The 14,144-nt window shown below is 35.0% G+C and overlaps 1 protein-coding gene across 14 annotated transcripts in view; it reads right to left on the bottom strand.

The window, feature by feature from the left end:
- Kmt2c (lysine methyltransferase 2C) overlaps positions 1-14,144 on the bottom strand; it is a 266,290-nt gene that overhangs the window by 125,629 nt on the left and 126,517 nt on the right. For all 14 annotated transcript variants that reach the window (XM_076831496.2, XM_076831532.2, XM_076831540.2 and 11 more), the window contains one exon: positions 6,424-6,586. In XM_076831496.2, coding sequence (XP_076687611.2) covers positions 6,424-6,586 — 163 coding nt within the window. The remainder of the gene's footprint in view (positions 1-6,423; positions 6,587-14,144) is intronic.

Raw genomic sequence — 14,144 nt, 5'->3', positions numbered from 1 at the left:
GCCAGGCCAGCGCGCTACCACTTAAGCCACATCCCCAGCCCTCATCTTCCTTTTTTGACTGCTGCATCTCTATAACCTCCCTAAATGCTGAAGAGTTCCCTAGACTCCACCCTGTTTCTTCCTTTCAAACTCCCTATGGTTTTCCTTTGTGGAAGGATAAAGGAAGGACACTGTGCTCTGTGATTTACCTACAAATGAAATCTCTCCCATGTCAAAAGAAGGATACAACTGCCAAATTTGTATTACCAGCCCCAGGTTTCTGTCATAAATCCCAAACCTTTATTTTCAGTCTTACTGGAGCTCAACAGCCAGATGTTCTAAAAATAATGAAATTAAACTTATACCAACAGGTTAAAAGCAGAAACTTCAGTGTCACTGTTGACTATTAACTCCTCTGACCCAACACACCTGAAAGACACACCAATGCTTATTTACTAAACTTTCCATACCCGACTTTCTGTTCTTATTATTTAGTTCATGTTTTGTCTTAATGATAACAGTTTCTTCAAAATGGAGTCATCCTAATTTAAGGTTCTGACCTCTCTAAAAATCATCTATACATCTAAACCACATTTTCAAAAATGTAAAATCTAATTGTCAGGCTCTGCTTACACTAAAAATCATCATTACCTCCTTTTACACCTTAAAAAAAAAAAATCATAATTTTATAGGCTGAGCAAAAAAGCACCCCCCCACCCCGCCTTCCAGCCAGATCTTGGAACTACCCACTCGCTCCTGTTGGTGTGAGTAGTCTGTAGTGAGCATGACACAACACTCTGTCCTATGTCTATGTCCCTTTACACATTCTGTTCCCTCTGCTCAGAACTCTGTGTGCCAGGTTACAATGACACACGCCTATAATCCCAGCAATTCAAGAGGCTGAGGCAGGAGGATTGCTAGTTCAAAGTCAGGCTCAGCAACTTAGTGAGACCCCATCTCAAAATTTTAAAAAATAAATAAATAAAAAGGTCTGGGGATATGGCTCAGGTTACACACTCCTGGGTTCAATCCCTAGTACTAAATTATTCAAAAAACAAATAAACAAACAAAAAAAGAAAACACCTTTGTGCTTTCGTGACGTCCTCAGCCCATTCCAGAGAGGCCTTCAAAACTCCGCTGCAAATACCTGTTTTCACACCTAAATAGTTGTTGTTCCCCCATATGTCTACAAGAAAGTTTTGCTGTACTAGCCATTAAAGACAGCCCAAAGCTGGGAACACTTGAAGGACAGGGATGTTTCTTTTTCCGTTCTGTATCTCCAACTGCCTAGCATAAATTAAATCTTATTAAATGCATTTTATTTAAATGAAGGTCTTCCTTCTACAATCACTTTTAAATAGCTCTTTAATTGTCAGACATTTAAAATAAATCATGGATTTAAAAGGAGAAGTATCACACTTGATAGAAGGACATAAGAGGGTAAATGATTTTTCTTAATACTAAGATAGAATTATGTACATTTAAAAATTGATCTTTGATTTTTGCCTACTCTAAACTTTTAGAAATTGTGGAAAGCACATGAATAATTATCAGATACTTGGTTTGCCTTATTAATAATTTTGCAGGAACACTGTCTAAAATATTTCCATAAAACTTCCTAGAGTTTGCTACTCCATCACTTCAACTTGCCATTACAGCAACTAGTCATAGCAGCTCCTGAGCAACTGACATACTAGTCCACACTGAGATGTGTAGTGAATGTAAAATGCATACTGAATGCAGGCTTAGCAGGAAAAAAAAAGTCAAGTGTCTCAAAATTTTTATATTAATTACATGTTGAAATACTAATATTTTTATATATTTGGTTGGATAAAACATACTACAAAATTTCAAATACTTTTCACTTAATTTAACATTATAAGAAACTTAAAATAGCTTGCTTGCATTATATTTCTATTTCACAGAACCATTCTATACTCAACAAAACCCCCTCTGAAACAAGAGTTTTCCCACTTTTTATTTTATAATGATTCCCAGCAATTCCTCAATAACAATCCTGTTGCGTTATTTGACTTCTACAGATTACTGATAATAAACCAAAGAAAAACATCAATGTGATGCATCTAATACAAATACATTTACCATTTGTTACATATGTAGCAATAACAGAAAAAAGTACTATGTGAAAGTATGAGGTTGGTTCCAACCTGCTCCCCAGTCAGGGAACAGGTATGTGCAGAAATACTAAAACCACTTTTTGGAGGTTATGTATAAGATGATGCAACTATGTAGCTGTCAGGTCATGTCAGAAGTATGTGTACATGTACATGCATATACATCTGCAAACCATAGAGACATTAAAATTGAAGCAATCATCAAACAACTAAGTGAAATTTTTCTATAAGCAGTTGCAAAAGCAGATTGAAAGGTTAGAAGATCATTAGAGAGGGCAAAAGTAAAGCTCAAGTCTCCTTGGCTTCAATGATCACAATCTTTACTACTTATTAATAAATACTGACTACTAAATTGAACTACTCTACTCATCAGTGAAGGTGAAGAACATCGGAACATACACCAAAGTAGGCAGGAAAGTGCCACAAAGGCACAAGATGAAGAAGTTGAAGGAAATAAGGGCACAAGGTTCTTTTGACAAGAGAAAAGTGAAAAAAAACAGAAGGATAATCTGTACAGAAAGTCATTTCCTAAGTGACAACTGTGAAAGAGATAAAAGGAAAAAGACAAAAACATTAAGCTCAGGTGAGAAGGAAGCTTATCACAGACTGAAACCTGCTCAGGTTGGAAGGTGCTTGAGAAAGTCGAACAGGCACATAGAATAGAAGCACTGGTAGAGAGCAAGATTTCAGCTGCCATGGGGAAGAATCACCATCAGGCTAGATGAGCACAGCCTTCTTGTTCCATCAACTCCGCAACACACTCATCATCTGCCAGTTTTGTTCACTGGAAGGACACTGTGCTCCATGATTTGCCTACAAATGAAATCTCTACATAGAAAAGGTAGATCATAGATGTCATCCAAAGAGGTGGGCTCATGCAGGTGGCAGGCAGTTAGGAAAAAAGGCCAGGGGCTGACAGAACATGGGCAAAACAGAAGAGTATCAGGACTTCAAGAAACACTAGCAAGGGAAGAAAGGCTGGAGTCAAACCTAGTGATGAAGCAAATTCGCTGGGGAGGAAAGAATGGATTGGGAGACGATATTTCCCACATTTAAACTCTGAAAAGCCTTCTCACTGCAGACAGTAAAATGCAAATTCCTTTAGTCTGTGTTCACCTTGACATGATCTCTTCTAACCACTTAGCAGGCTACTACAATGACTATTAGGTGTCTGTCCACGAATCATGCCAGGCTCATTCCTCAAAGCCTGTGTAGCAGTTTTCTCCCTGCTTGGAATGTTCTCTCCTTGGTCTTTCATGGCTGGCTCCTTGCCATCCAACTTGCCTACTATGAAAGTTTATCTGGCTGAATCTCCTAGATGGATATTCAACATAAACTTTCTAGACATAGTTAGCATATCCTTTGCATCATGATGTTGCAAGGATAATGTTGGAGCCACGACCAGCCACTTCTGCAGGAGAGAGCCCCCTAAAAGGAAAACATTGGCTTGCTCACAAATAATCTTTCTAAGGAGAAACCTCATAAATGTTCATCATCTGCATGAAAATGTTTTTGATAGATTTTTCATAAACAGAAGTGTCAATCTTATTCCTAACTTGGCCAACTATCACAGTACATTGTTCTGCACTTAATCAGCAACGTGAAAAGTGTGCACTCAATATAAATTATTCTTCTCACATCGAGTCTTAACTAAAGAGTTAAAATAACTATCTTTTGGTAAAGCAATTAATTTATACAAGGCACAATGCTGTGTGATTCCATTAATTAGTATCATTTACCACACATAATGACAATGATTCAAGATATCCCAATTTTAAAAACATAAAAGTCAACTATCTTATGCCATGACCCACAATTAAAGTAGCTAGCAATATTTATGAAGGATTTTACAGAGGCAGAAATACACTCTATCTGCAATATTATCTAAATTATATCCTTAAAATAAGACATGTGGCCAGAAATCTGTATATTTATACTACATTCTTTTTTTTTTAATTTTAATATTTATTCTTAGTTTTTTTGGCGGACACAACATCTTTGTTTGTATGTGGTGCTGAGGATCGAACCCGGGCCACACGCATGCCAGGCGAGCGTGCTACCGCTTGAGCCACATCCCCAGCCCTATACTACATTCTTTAAGATCCCTAAGGAGGGCTGGATTATGGTTCAGTGGTAGACCACTTGCCTAGCACATGTGAGGCACTGGGTTCGATTCTCAGCACCATATAAAAATTAATTAATTAATTAGTTAGTTAGTTAAAGGTATAGTGTCCATCTACAACCTAAAAAATATGTATGTATATTTTTTAAAAATCCATAAGGAATAGAACTTACAATTGGGCACTGGTTTTACACCACTGGCTCAGTTTGAGGGCAGTTGTAGGAAACAGCCCTGCAGGATTTGTTTATACTGCCAGACAGTTAACTTTAGGACAATTTTTCAATATCAAGTGAATCATGTCATATACACTGAGAATCACATAAATGTTCTTATTTCCTCCTTTGTGTTAACTTCTAGAAATTTGTGTTTTACATCTAAAACGAATTCATTTCTTTGGCTGGGGTCCTAGCTCCCTGGTAGAGTGCTCACCTAGCATGTGCAAGACCCTGCGTTCGATCCTCAGCACAACATAAAAATAAATAAATAAAATAAAACGTAGTATCCATGTATAACTTAAATAAATAAATAAATAAATGAATAAACAGTCCATTTCTTTTGGGTATCAGGCTCAGCAATACCTTCATAGTTATTTAATTTGTATTTCACATGGCCAAATATGCTTACTTCATGTTAGTTTTATTTTATTGTACAGTTCGTCTATTTTAATCTCCATGAGTCTATTTTGGAACAAGGCATAATACCACTAATTTTGATGTATCTTTTAGCTATAAATTGCCAGCATAAACCTTTCACCATCTGCATGACAAATGATGGCAAATAAGCTCACCTCAGTTCTTAACAGTTCATTACTTTACAAACTGATTTATGATCACTAACATGTAACTGAGGGCATATACTATAGAATGTTGTTGTCAGCAGAAAGCAGTACTCCTATCAATTAATGAAATCTCTAACATTAGAGCCATATTCATATACAGGTTTGCACACTGTTTACCAAGGTCTATAGTATAACTGAATCCAAAACACTGAATAAAATTCAGATTATTACATACAGAAAAGCAATTTTATCTAGTGGGCAAAGTGTATTATACCACCCAAAATATAATAATGTATGCCCTCACTGAAATAATTCACTACTTTTAAATACCCATAACAGTTGTTGGACATGAATATTCTATCTCAGATGTAATGGTAAGTAATCTAAAATATTTTTTAAAGTTTATTTATAAGTCCTTTATTTATAAGCTTAAATATGATTTGGAATTTTAGTATGCCTTATCCATAACGTTCACCTGTATAGTTGGTAAGAGCACATGATTATATATGTGGACACAAAATTTGAACTGAAGATGAAATTATGGTACAAAATGAAGATAAAAAGTAAAGATTATATAGTCTAATTGTACTTGAAATTACTTTATGTTAAGCCTGAAATAGTATATATATGATTCATAAACCTGGAAAAGACAGGGGGGAAAGCTTTTATCAAAACACTGGTAAGAAATGAATAAAAGATAACAAGTAAGTAAGAAGTGACTGAATAAAAGACTGAATAAAACATCATGGAGATTTTACAATGAGTATGGAAATTCAATGTTCTAGGGGAAATGATCCCACATGCTTATTGGAAATCCATATAGTGAAAAACCAGAAAAGTCAAACATTTAACATTTTCACTGAATTCTAAAACATTATTGGAAAAAGAAATAAAAAAAGACCACTGCAGGTTACAGATACCCAAGACTGACGAATCACAAACAGGTACAACGAGCTTCCTATCACAACTCCCAAGGCTACACAGCTCCCACAAATTTATGAAGTACTGGACGCTCCCACACCAGACATCCTCAGATAACACCAGATAGATCTGGCTTCGAACTCCCCCCACTGCACAGTGTTCTGTGGGTAAAGACACTGATTACCATTTAACCTTTTAATGAACTGCTATACAGCACATATTCGAAATACTATACTCAGTATGTTCTTCTATGGTTTAATTTTTTTAAAAAAGCAAGAAAATAAAAGCTCTCTTTAAATTTTTGAGGAAATAGACTTTTAGAATTAATTTCTATGAAATTGCTAACAAATTTCCCCCAAGAATCTATTGCAAAGATCCCTCATACTACCAGGATTATGTACAAGTATAATAACATGGAGGGAATGTACAGTGTCATTGTAAGTAAACACACTGAAAGAAGTTTAAAAATACATCTGTCATAAACTTACATCTTTCAGGAGCTTGGTCAATGTGTTCTGGACAAAGAAGGAAAAAGTGGCTGAAGTCCTGAAAGGTGCCGGCTCCTGCAGCACAGGGATAATGGTACATCTGGGTACATTTCTCTTCACAGCATTTGATACTGGCTCCAAGGTGCTTACAAAATGCACATCGCTGGAGGGGAAAAGGGAGAGAAGTCTCATTAGAAAACCTTAAAAAGCAACATTCAAATGTAGGGATAAGGAAGGTATAAAAAAAGTTATTTGTATCATCCTAGTAAAACAATTTGCACCTGTGAATAAAGGACCAGTTAAAAATAATAAAACCTAAGGTGCTCAACCGAGTGCTTGTCATATTACCAACTCATCCTTCCATTCAAATTAGAAAGCTGGCATTTCAATTTTTCCTATTTTGTCAAAAATGTACAACTAAAGATTTAAAAGACAAATAGTCTTAATAGTATAATTTAAAAGGCAGGTATGTAGTTGAGGATTATTTTAACAGTTTTAAACACAACCAAAACAGATAATAGGAGTATATCATTCAAAGTAAAATAAACTAATCAATGAATAAATAATCAATGGGGCACAACTATATGATTAAAGATACATATAAAGGGCTGGAGATGTAGCTCAATGCTAGACTGCTAGCCTAATATGCTTACAACCCTGGGTTCCAACCCCAAGAATCCCAAGGGAGATAAAAGTGGGGACATAAAAATCCAGATACTTCACTGTAGCAATTAGTTTTTGATTTCTTTACCACAGCTGTGAGTGTGATGGGAAATTAATTCATCTGGGTATATCTTTCCCCATTTCCACACTGGCCTGCCTCCACTTTCTTGCAAGATGTGGAAAGCAATGTAAAAAGTCTCCACAAACACCAGGGGGAGTAGAGGGCCAATGAGTGTACATTGTGGGGAGGAATTACCTACAATGCTGCATTTGCTTATTCAGTTTTGTCTCTGAACAATGAATGAACTCTTCCTCATCCACCTAAGCCTACTTGGGAGTCTTTCAATAATTGTCTTTTATTTTATGAAACACTGCTGAGTGGCTCTAAAACCTCTTTCTAAATGTCTCATGCACCATGCTGTTTCACATTCACGCCACCACATGGTAATTCTATCTTTTTTCACCCTAGTCCAAAATCCTTGAGTAAGGTACCAGATTACACCGTCTTTGCATCCACTGCACCAGGAATGCTCCTTGACACAGAAAAGCCCTGATGAACAGGTGTTCACACTCACACACACTGAATAGATACCACCCTGGCAATCCTATTCCTACACGTGCGTGACTAAACAACTGAAACCTCACATAACAAACATAGGTAGATTCTGTGAGCATAATGATGAGTATTCTCACATGCTAATGCACTGATTCTACAATGTTAATCAGGGAATGTGAGATTTTTTATTATTTTCAATCTTCCATGTAAATTTGTAAATAAACATGTAAATAAACCATCACATACTATCAAACTCTTCTTTATTATATGTACTAAACAACATAAGAAAGCTTAGAGACTCTTGGTTTGTCTTCTGTACATTTTGATTTCGAATTAATAGACCAGTAAAACTTGTAAATAACTCTTTAGTTATATTCATCACATTTTAATTTTATATAATATTCACATGTCCAGACTAGTACATATTTCACTTCTATTTTCTACTTAGCATTACTGCATTAAAAAAGAAAATAAAGCCTTATTTCTCTGATTAAAGCATAACAACCAGTTTTTTTTTCCCCAAAATGGGCTGTTTTTACAATGCAACCTTCCAAGGCACCTAAATATGTCTGGAATATTAATAAATCCTAGAATTGACAAGAATAATAACATCAAGGTCCAGAGAAGTCAAGAAAATGCTGAAAAAAGAAAATACAGTCATCTGCTGAGAAAATTTTCTGATAACACATTAACATAAACTAATTTCTCCTAAATGGTAAAAAATATAGGGGTTCTTATTGGCACGATGTACAGAAGTCTTTTTCACTAAAAATAACTGACAAATAAGATACAATAAGTTTTACTTAAGTATATGTAAGGAAAAAATAATGTAAATTGATCCTTAGCCCAACACCTACATTATTTTAGAAACACCAATATGTTCTCTTAGTCAGGCCTTCAAAGAAAAATATCACATGACATTAGCTAAACTATTATGAAAAGTGCTGGAATTTATCCAACATACTCATCAATCTTTTGAGATGTGGCATTATGGTATTCAGGGAAATTGCTAAACTTTAAGACTAAAAAAATGAAACTACAGCTAAAAATTAAAGCCAGTAAAAAATCAGCATTCAGTGTGTAAGATCTGCCATCTAAGGAAATAAGCTACACTAATAGTATGTCTAGGGAAACCTTATTACTGAGATTCAGGTGTTTTAGTCTATCAAAAGCAAAAATTTTGCATTAAAAACTGAAGTAAAACAATTAAAATAAAAGTCAAATTATCAAATAATTTATTGTACGAGCAGGCCTGAAGTAAAATTTGGGGAGGGGGCCTCTTCTGCCCAGGATTCAAACCCCAGCACCCCCCAACTCCCCAAATTTTACTTCAGGAATAGATATAGAGGGCTGGGGATATAGCTCAATTGGTAGTATGCTTACCTCCCATGCAGAAGACCCTGAGTTCAATCCCTAGCAAAACACACACACACACACACACACACACACACACACACACACACACAGTAGCTTCATAGGAATAGATGTAGGTATTAAATAGACATAGGTGTTAAAGGCAAATTCTATTAATTAGCTATAACCCTATGATTAGCTTTAATTCTACCACTGAGCTACATTCTCAACCCGTTTTTATTTTTTGAGATAAGTTCTTGCCAAGATGCCCAGGCAGGCCTCAAACTTATAATCCCCCTGCCTCACTCAGCCTCCTCAGTAGCTATAATTAGAGCTATGGACCACCTCGTGGGGCAATAATGAATATTTTGATGATTTACTGTTATTGTTGTTTTGACCCAGTTAATTATTCCAAATTTTACACTACTAAACACACATTTCCAATTGAAGCATTCGCTTTAAAAAGTAACGTAAAATACCCAGGTGAGATGGCGCACACCTGTAGTCCCAGGGATTTGGGAGGCTGAAGCAGGAAGATTGCAAGTTCAAAGCCAGACTAAGCAATTTAGCTATACCCTGTCTCTAAATAAAACACACACACAAAAGGCTGGGAGTGTGGTTCAGTGGTTGAGTGCCCCTGGGTTCAATCCCTGGAACCAAAATAAATAAATGGATAAGTAAATAAAAACGAAGAAAACGAAGAACAGGATTTTCTCTTGCTGATATCTTTGCTTTCTCAGCAGTCTTTCTAAAGAATCCCTGATACATTTTGGATTGGATCCAAACTCCTCAATTTGTAATTTCTGGTAGGCACACCACCAAACCCCACCCCCACCAAGATTTCCCACCCTAATCCAGAGACTAAGGTGAGATATTTGTCAGAGGTAACATTACAACACATGACAAAGGGATTTTGCAATTGTGATTACGGTTACTAACCAATTAACTGAAATAATCGAAAGGGATATTTATGGGTCACACAATTCTCCAACAGTACAAAAGGGAAGTGAAGGAAATTCAGGATGAGTGAAAAATTTAATACATTGCTGGTATCCTTGAAGATACAAGGAGCCAAGAGTGAGTGACCCAGCAAGGGATGGAGGACTTGGTCCTAAACTGCACAGAGCTAAATCCCTCCATACCATAAGGGTTCTAGGGGAGGGCTTGGAAAGAGCCCCCACCCAGCCAAATCTTGATTTGAACCTTGAAAGGCTAGACCAAGAACACAGTTAGGCCTGTGAAGACTTATGACCTAAGGTAATAGGTGCCTTTGAACGTCTTTTTGTTTTCAGTAATCTGTTAAGCAACAAGAGATAATAAACAGCATGTCAAGGCCCCCCATGCTTGGCCCTCCTCTGCCAGATCACTGTTACAGACTGAAGACTTTTTAACAGCACACTTATATTACACAATGTCTTACTCAACACCATGAAGTTAAAAGGGTATTTTAAACTTCTGCTTGAAAATGAAGCAGAATCTCAGATTTCCACAAGATAATACAGAAGAGATTAGCATTCCAAGCCCACAAATGTGCCCTCTACTTACTGAGTCCAAAAAATAGTAATTTTTCTACTTGCAGCAATATATTGAAGTAAACCTGAATACAAGCCCCAAACAGCAATAATCTTTACTATAATTAAATAAAAATATGAACAAAACTGACTATATAAAAATTTAAAACGTTCATATGGTAAAGCCACACACATCTCAGAGAAAATGAAATGTCAAAATATAAAAATAACAACTTTCCATTTCAATTACAAATATTCTGGATACAGAACAACAAATTTTACATTATAAAAATAAGTACAATTTAAAAATAGACAATGATACCTTCTAGAAGTTCATAATTTAAAGAGAGGCACAAAGTTGGCCAATGAAATGTGTTTAACATACAGATTTAGTGAGCACTATTATTGCAAGAAACTAGGCCAAGCACTCTATAAGAACTACCTTATTCAAGTCTAACCACCATCATGTTGGGTAGATATCATTATTTCTCATTTTATAAATGGAGCACAGAGGTTAAACTCTTGTCCTAGAACTCACAGAGCCAGGAGGTAAACAGGAATAGATACAGATATTAAAGAAAATTCTATTAACTAGATATGACTATATGATTATGTAACTATGAAATACTTAATCATAAAGCATAGACAGAGGCAGGCCAAGCAAAGTGCTGTAATGATGATGATGCCCACCCTGGAATCAGGACAAATGACCCAATGGACGCAGGATGAAATGTCCGGGGTGTTCCTGCTGTTTTGAGGTCCCAGTTCAGCTTATAGGCATTGACCCTTCGGGTTGTTCTTACAAAAGTACACTTATTTATTAGTGAACTTTGCTGCTTATGTAGTGTTCTTCAGTAAGAAGTTTTCCAAAAAACTAAGAATTTCAGATAAAGAGTCACCTTTTAACAGAAAATATCTGCCTTTTACATTCTCACATGAAATTCTGTATTAATACCAGCAACTCTATCTGATGTTTCCCTACTGGGAAACTGATGGGTTAGGATTTCTTATTCTTCTCAAGTAACTTGTAGCATATTCAGATGATTTTAACTGGGAAAACCATTCAGATAAAATCACTATAAATAGATTCCAAGTTATCTGTCCTTAGCAAAAAAAAAAAAAAAAAAAAAAAAAAACCAAGAAAAAAAAAACCCACATAATTACCATGAGAACTGATTTTGTTGTTATTATTACTTAAAGTACCAAATCAAGAATATTATTGTGAGAATTTATTTTGTTTGGAAGTTGGGGTTTTTTAAGTTAACACATTAATTTAAGTAAGGCATACTGGTGTACAACTGTAATACCAGCTACTCATAAGGCTATAAAGCAAGAGAAACAAAAGTTTGAAGCCAGTCTGAGTTATTTAGTGAGACCCTGTCTCAAAAAAAAAAAAAAAAAAAAAAAAAGATAATGCTCAGAGGTAAGGGGCTTGACAAGATTGTGCAGAGCACCAAGTTCAATCCCCAGAACTTAAAAAAAAAAAAAAAAATTTATATAAGTTTAATATGATTTTAAGTTAATAAGAAAACAGCACATATTTTTAAAAAGGCAGAAACATCAAAAACAGGGACAAAATTTTAAAAGCTTTCATATGAGGATGAATAAATACAGATATCATAAGTCAACTGGATACATTAAAAACATGTCCTATAAAGAGAGATAGAACTACATTCTTTCTAGTTCAAAACATTGGTGTAGTTTTACTTCAAATTTAAAAGGAAAGTATGCTCATCTTAAAGATTTCAACAATAGTACAAGAACTTCTGTTCTTACAATAGTACACTAGTAAAAAATAACATAAGATATTGGCACATGTAATGCCACATAGAGCTGACTGTGGTCAAATTTAAACACTTGTAGAACAACGTGAGTGGCCAAACTGTTCATGTCTTCCACCTATGTAATCAAAAGTAACAGAGCAGACCCCAAAATATTATGTTCCAAATAAGAAGTAGGGATGACCATCATCACACGGTAATAGAATAAGAACATCAATGCTGTAAAATCCACACAATTGCAACAGCCACGTGACGTACCAAGAGCTCACAAAAATCACAGGAGTAACAAGTGATTTTCACATTACCAGATTCAACATGAACACAAAAAGAACAACATTGAATGTTGTTCTTGCTCTAAATATTTAATATTTAATAGTTATTTTGGATTACTTTTAGATGATGCAAAATAATATTCCTTCATTCTTTTAATGACTTTTTCAGTTACAATAAAGATTAATCAAATTAACTGAAACTCAAAGAAAAGACATTATAGTCTGAGTATAGGATAAAACTTTATAAAGAAATGTGATAAAGGGCTACTGAATTAAAATGAAAAACATCAATATGAAGTCATGATTTTGAAAAAATATATTTTTGTCAGTATGATCTTGATATAAGAACAGACAAATATATGCATGGAACAGAATGGAGAATACAGAAATAGACTCACCATTCTATTTTCAAATAATTTTTGATAAAGGAGCCAAGATAAATCAAGAGAATATATAATTTTGGGGGATTATGCTGGAAAAAGATAATATCCACGTGAAAAATAAAAAGGTCTTTGACCTTAAATCTCATATTCAAATACATATTAATTTGACATAAAGGTAACTGGAGATAAAGATTTATTAGTAAGGAATGAAAAGTATGATCCCAAACAGGAAAAACAAAGAACCAAAAAATTCATAAGAAGCAAACTTCATCAGCATTAAATCCACTTCCATAAATACCACTGAGAAAATTTTTTGACTAGGCAAAAATATTTGCAAAATACATCTTTAATAAATGATTTCTATGAAAAATATATAAAGAACCCTCACAATTCAATAATAAAATGACAAAAATCAATTGCCAAGGAGGATATAACAGAAAAAAAAATTTGAAGAGACACCTCACCAAAAATACACAAAATGAAAAATAAATACATAATAAGATGCTCAATTTCATTAGTCATCAAGGACTGCAAAATCAAACCCATAATAAAGTATCTCTAACACCAAGCAGATGGCTAAAATTTAGAAACACTGACAATATCCAGCGCTGGCAACAATGTACAGCAATTGGAAGTCTCAGATCTTGCTGAGGGGATGGAAAAGTATACAGACACTCTTAAGAAATGTGAAACTATTTTCCAAAGTTAAGCATATATTTCCAAAAAATCAGCAATTCCAGTCCTAGGTATTTACTCAAGAAGCATGAAAAGATATATCTAGATGAAGAATGTTGCATAAATGTTCATAACAGTTTTATAAATACTAGCCAAAAACTGGAAGAAACTTAGCTGTCAACTGGTGAATGGACAAATCTCAAAACCATTATGCTAAGTAAATAAGCCAGACAGAAAAAAAAAAAATTATACACTGGAAAATTCCATTCATATATCAAGCCCAGAAAAGGCAGAACTATACAGAGTACAACAGATAGTGATTTCCAAGAGCTGGAGTGGTGAGGAATGGACATCCCAGGGTCTTGAGAGAATTTATGGAGTGTTATGGTTTGCGTGAGTTGAGTGTGTCCAAGGTGTTGAGAGCTTGGTACCTAGTACCCAGTATGGAGGTTTTGAGAAGTGGTAAAACCTTTAAGAGATGGGCCCTGGCAGGAAATCACAGAACTAACTCTTCCCCTTGCTCTGGC

This window comes from Callospermophilus lateralis, chromosome 1 (assembly GCF_048772815.1).
Source record: "Callospermophilus lateralis isolate mCalLat2 chromosome 1, mCalLat2.hap1, whole genome shotgun sequence".
In the NCBI taxonomy this organism is placed as follows: domain Eukaryota; kingdom Metazoa; phylum Chordata; class Mammalia; order Rodentia; family Sciuridae; genus Callospermophilus; species Callospermophilus lateralis.
The sequence above is the reverse complement of the archived record's forward strand: the minus strand, read 5'-3'. Positions and strand labels throughout refer to the sequence as shown.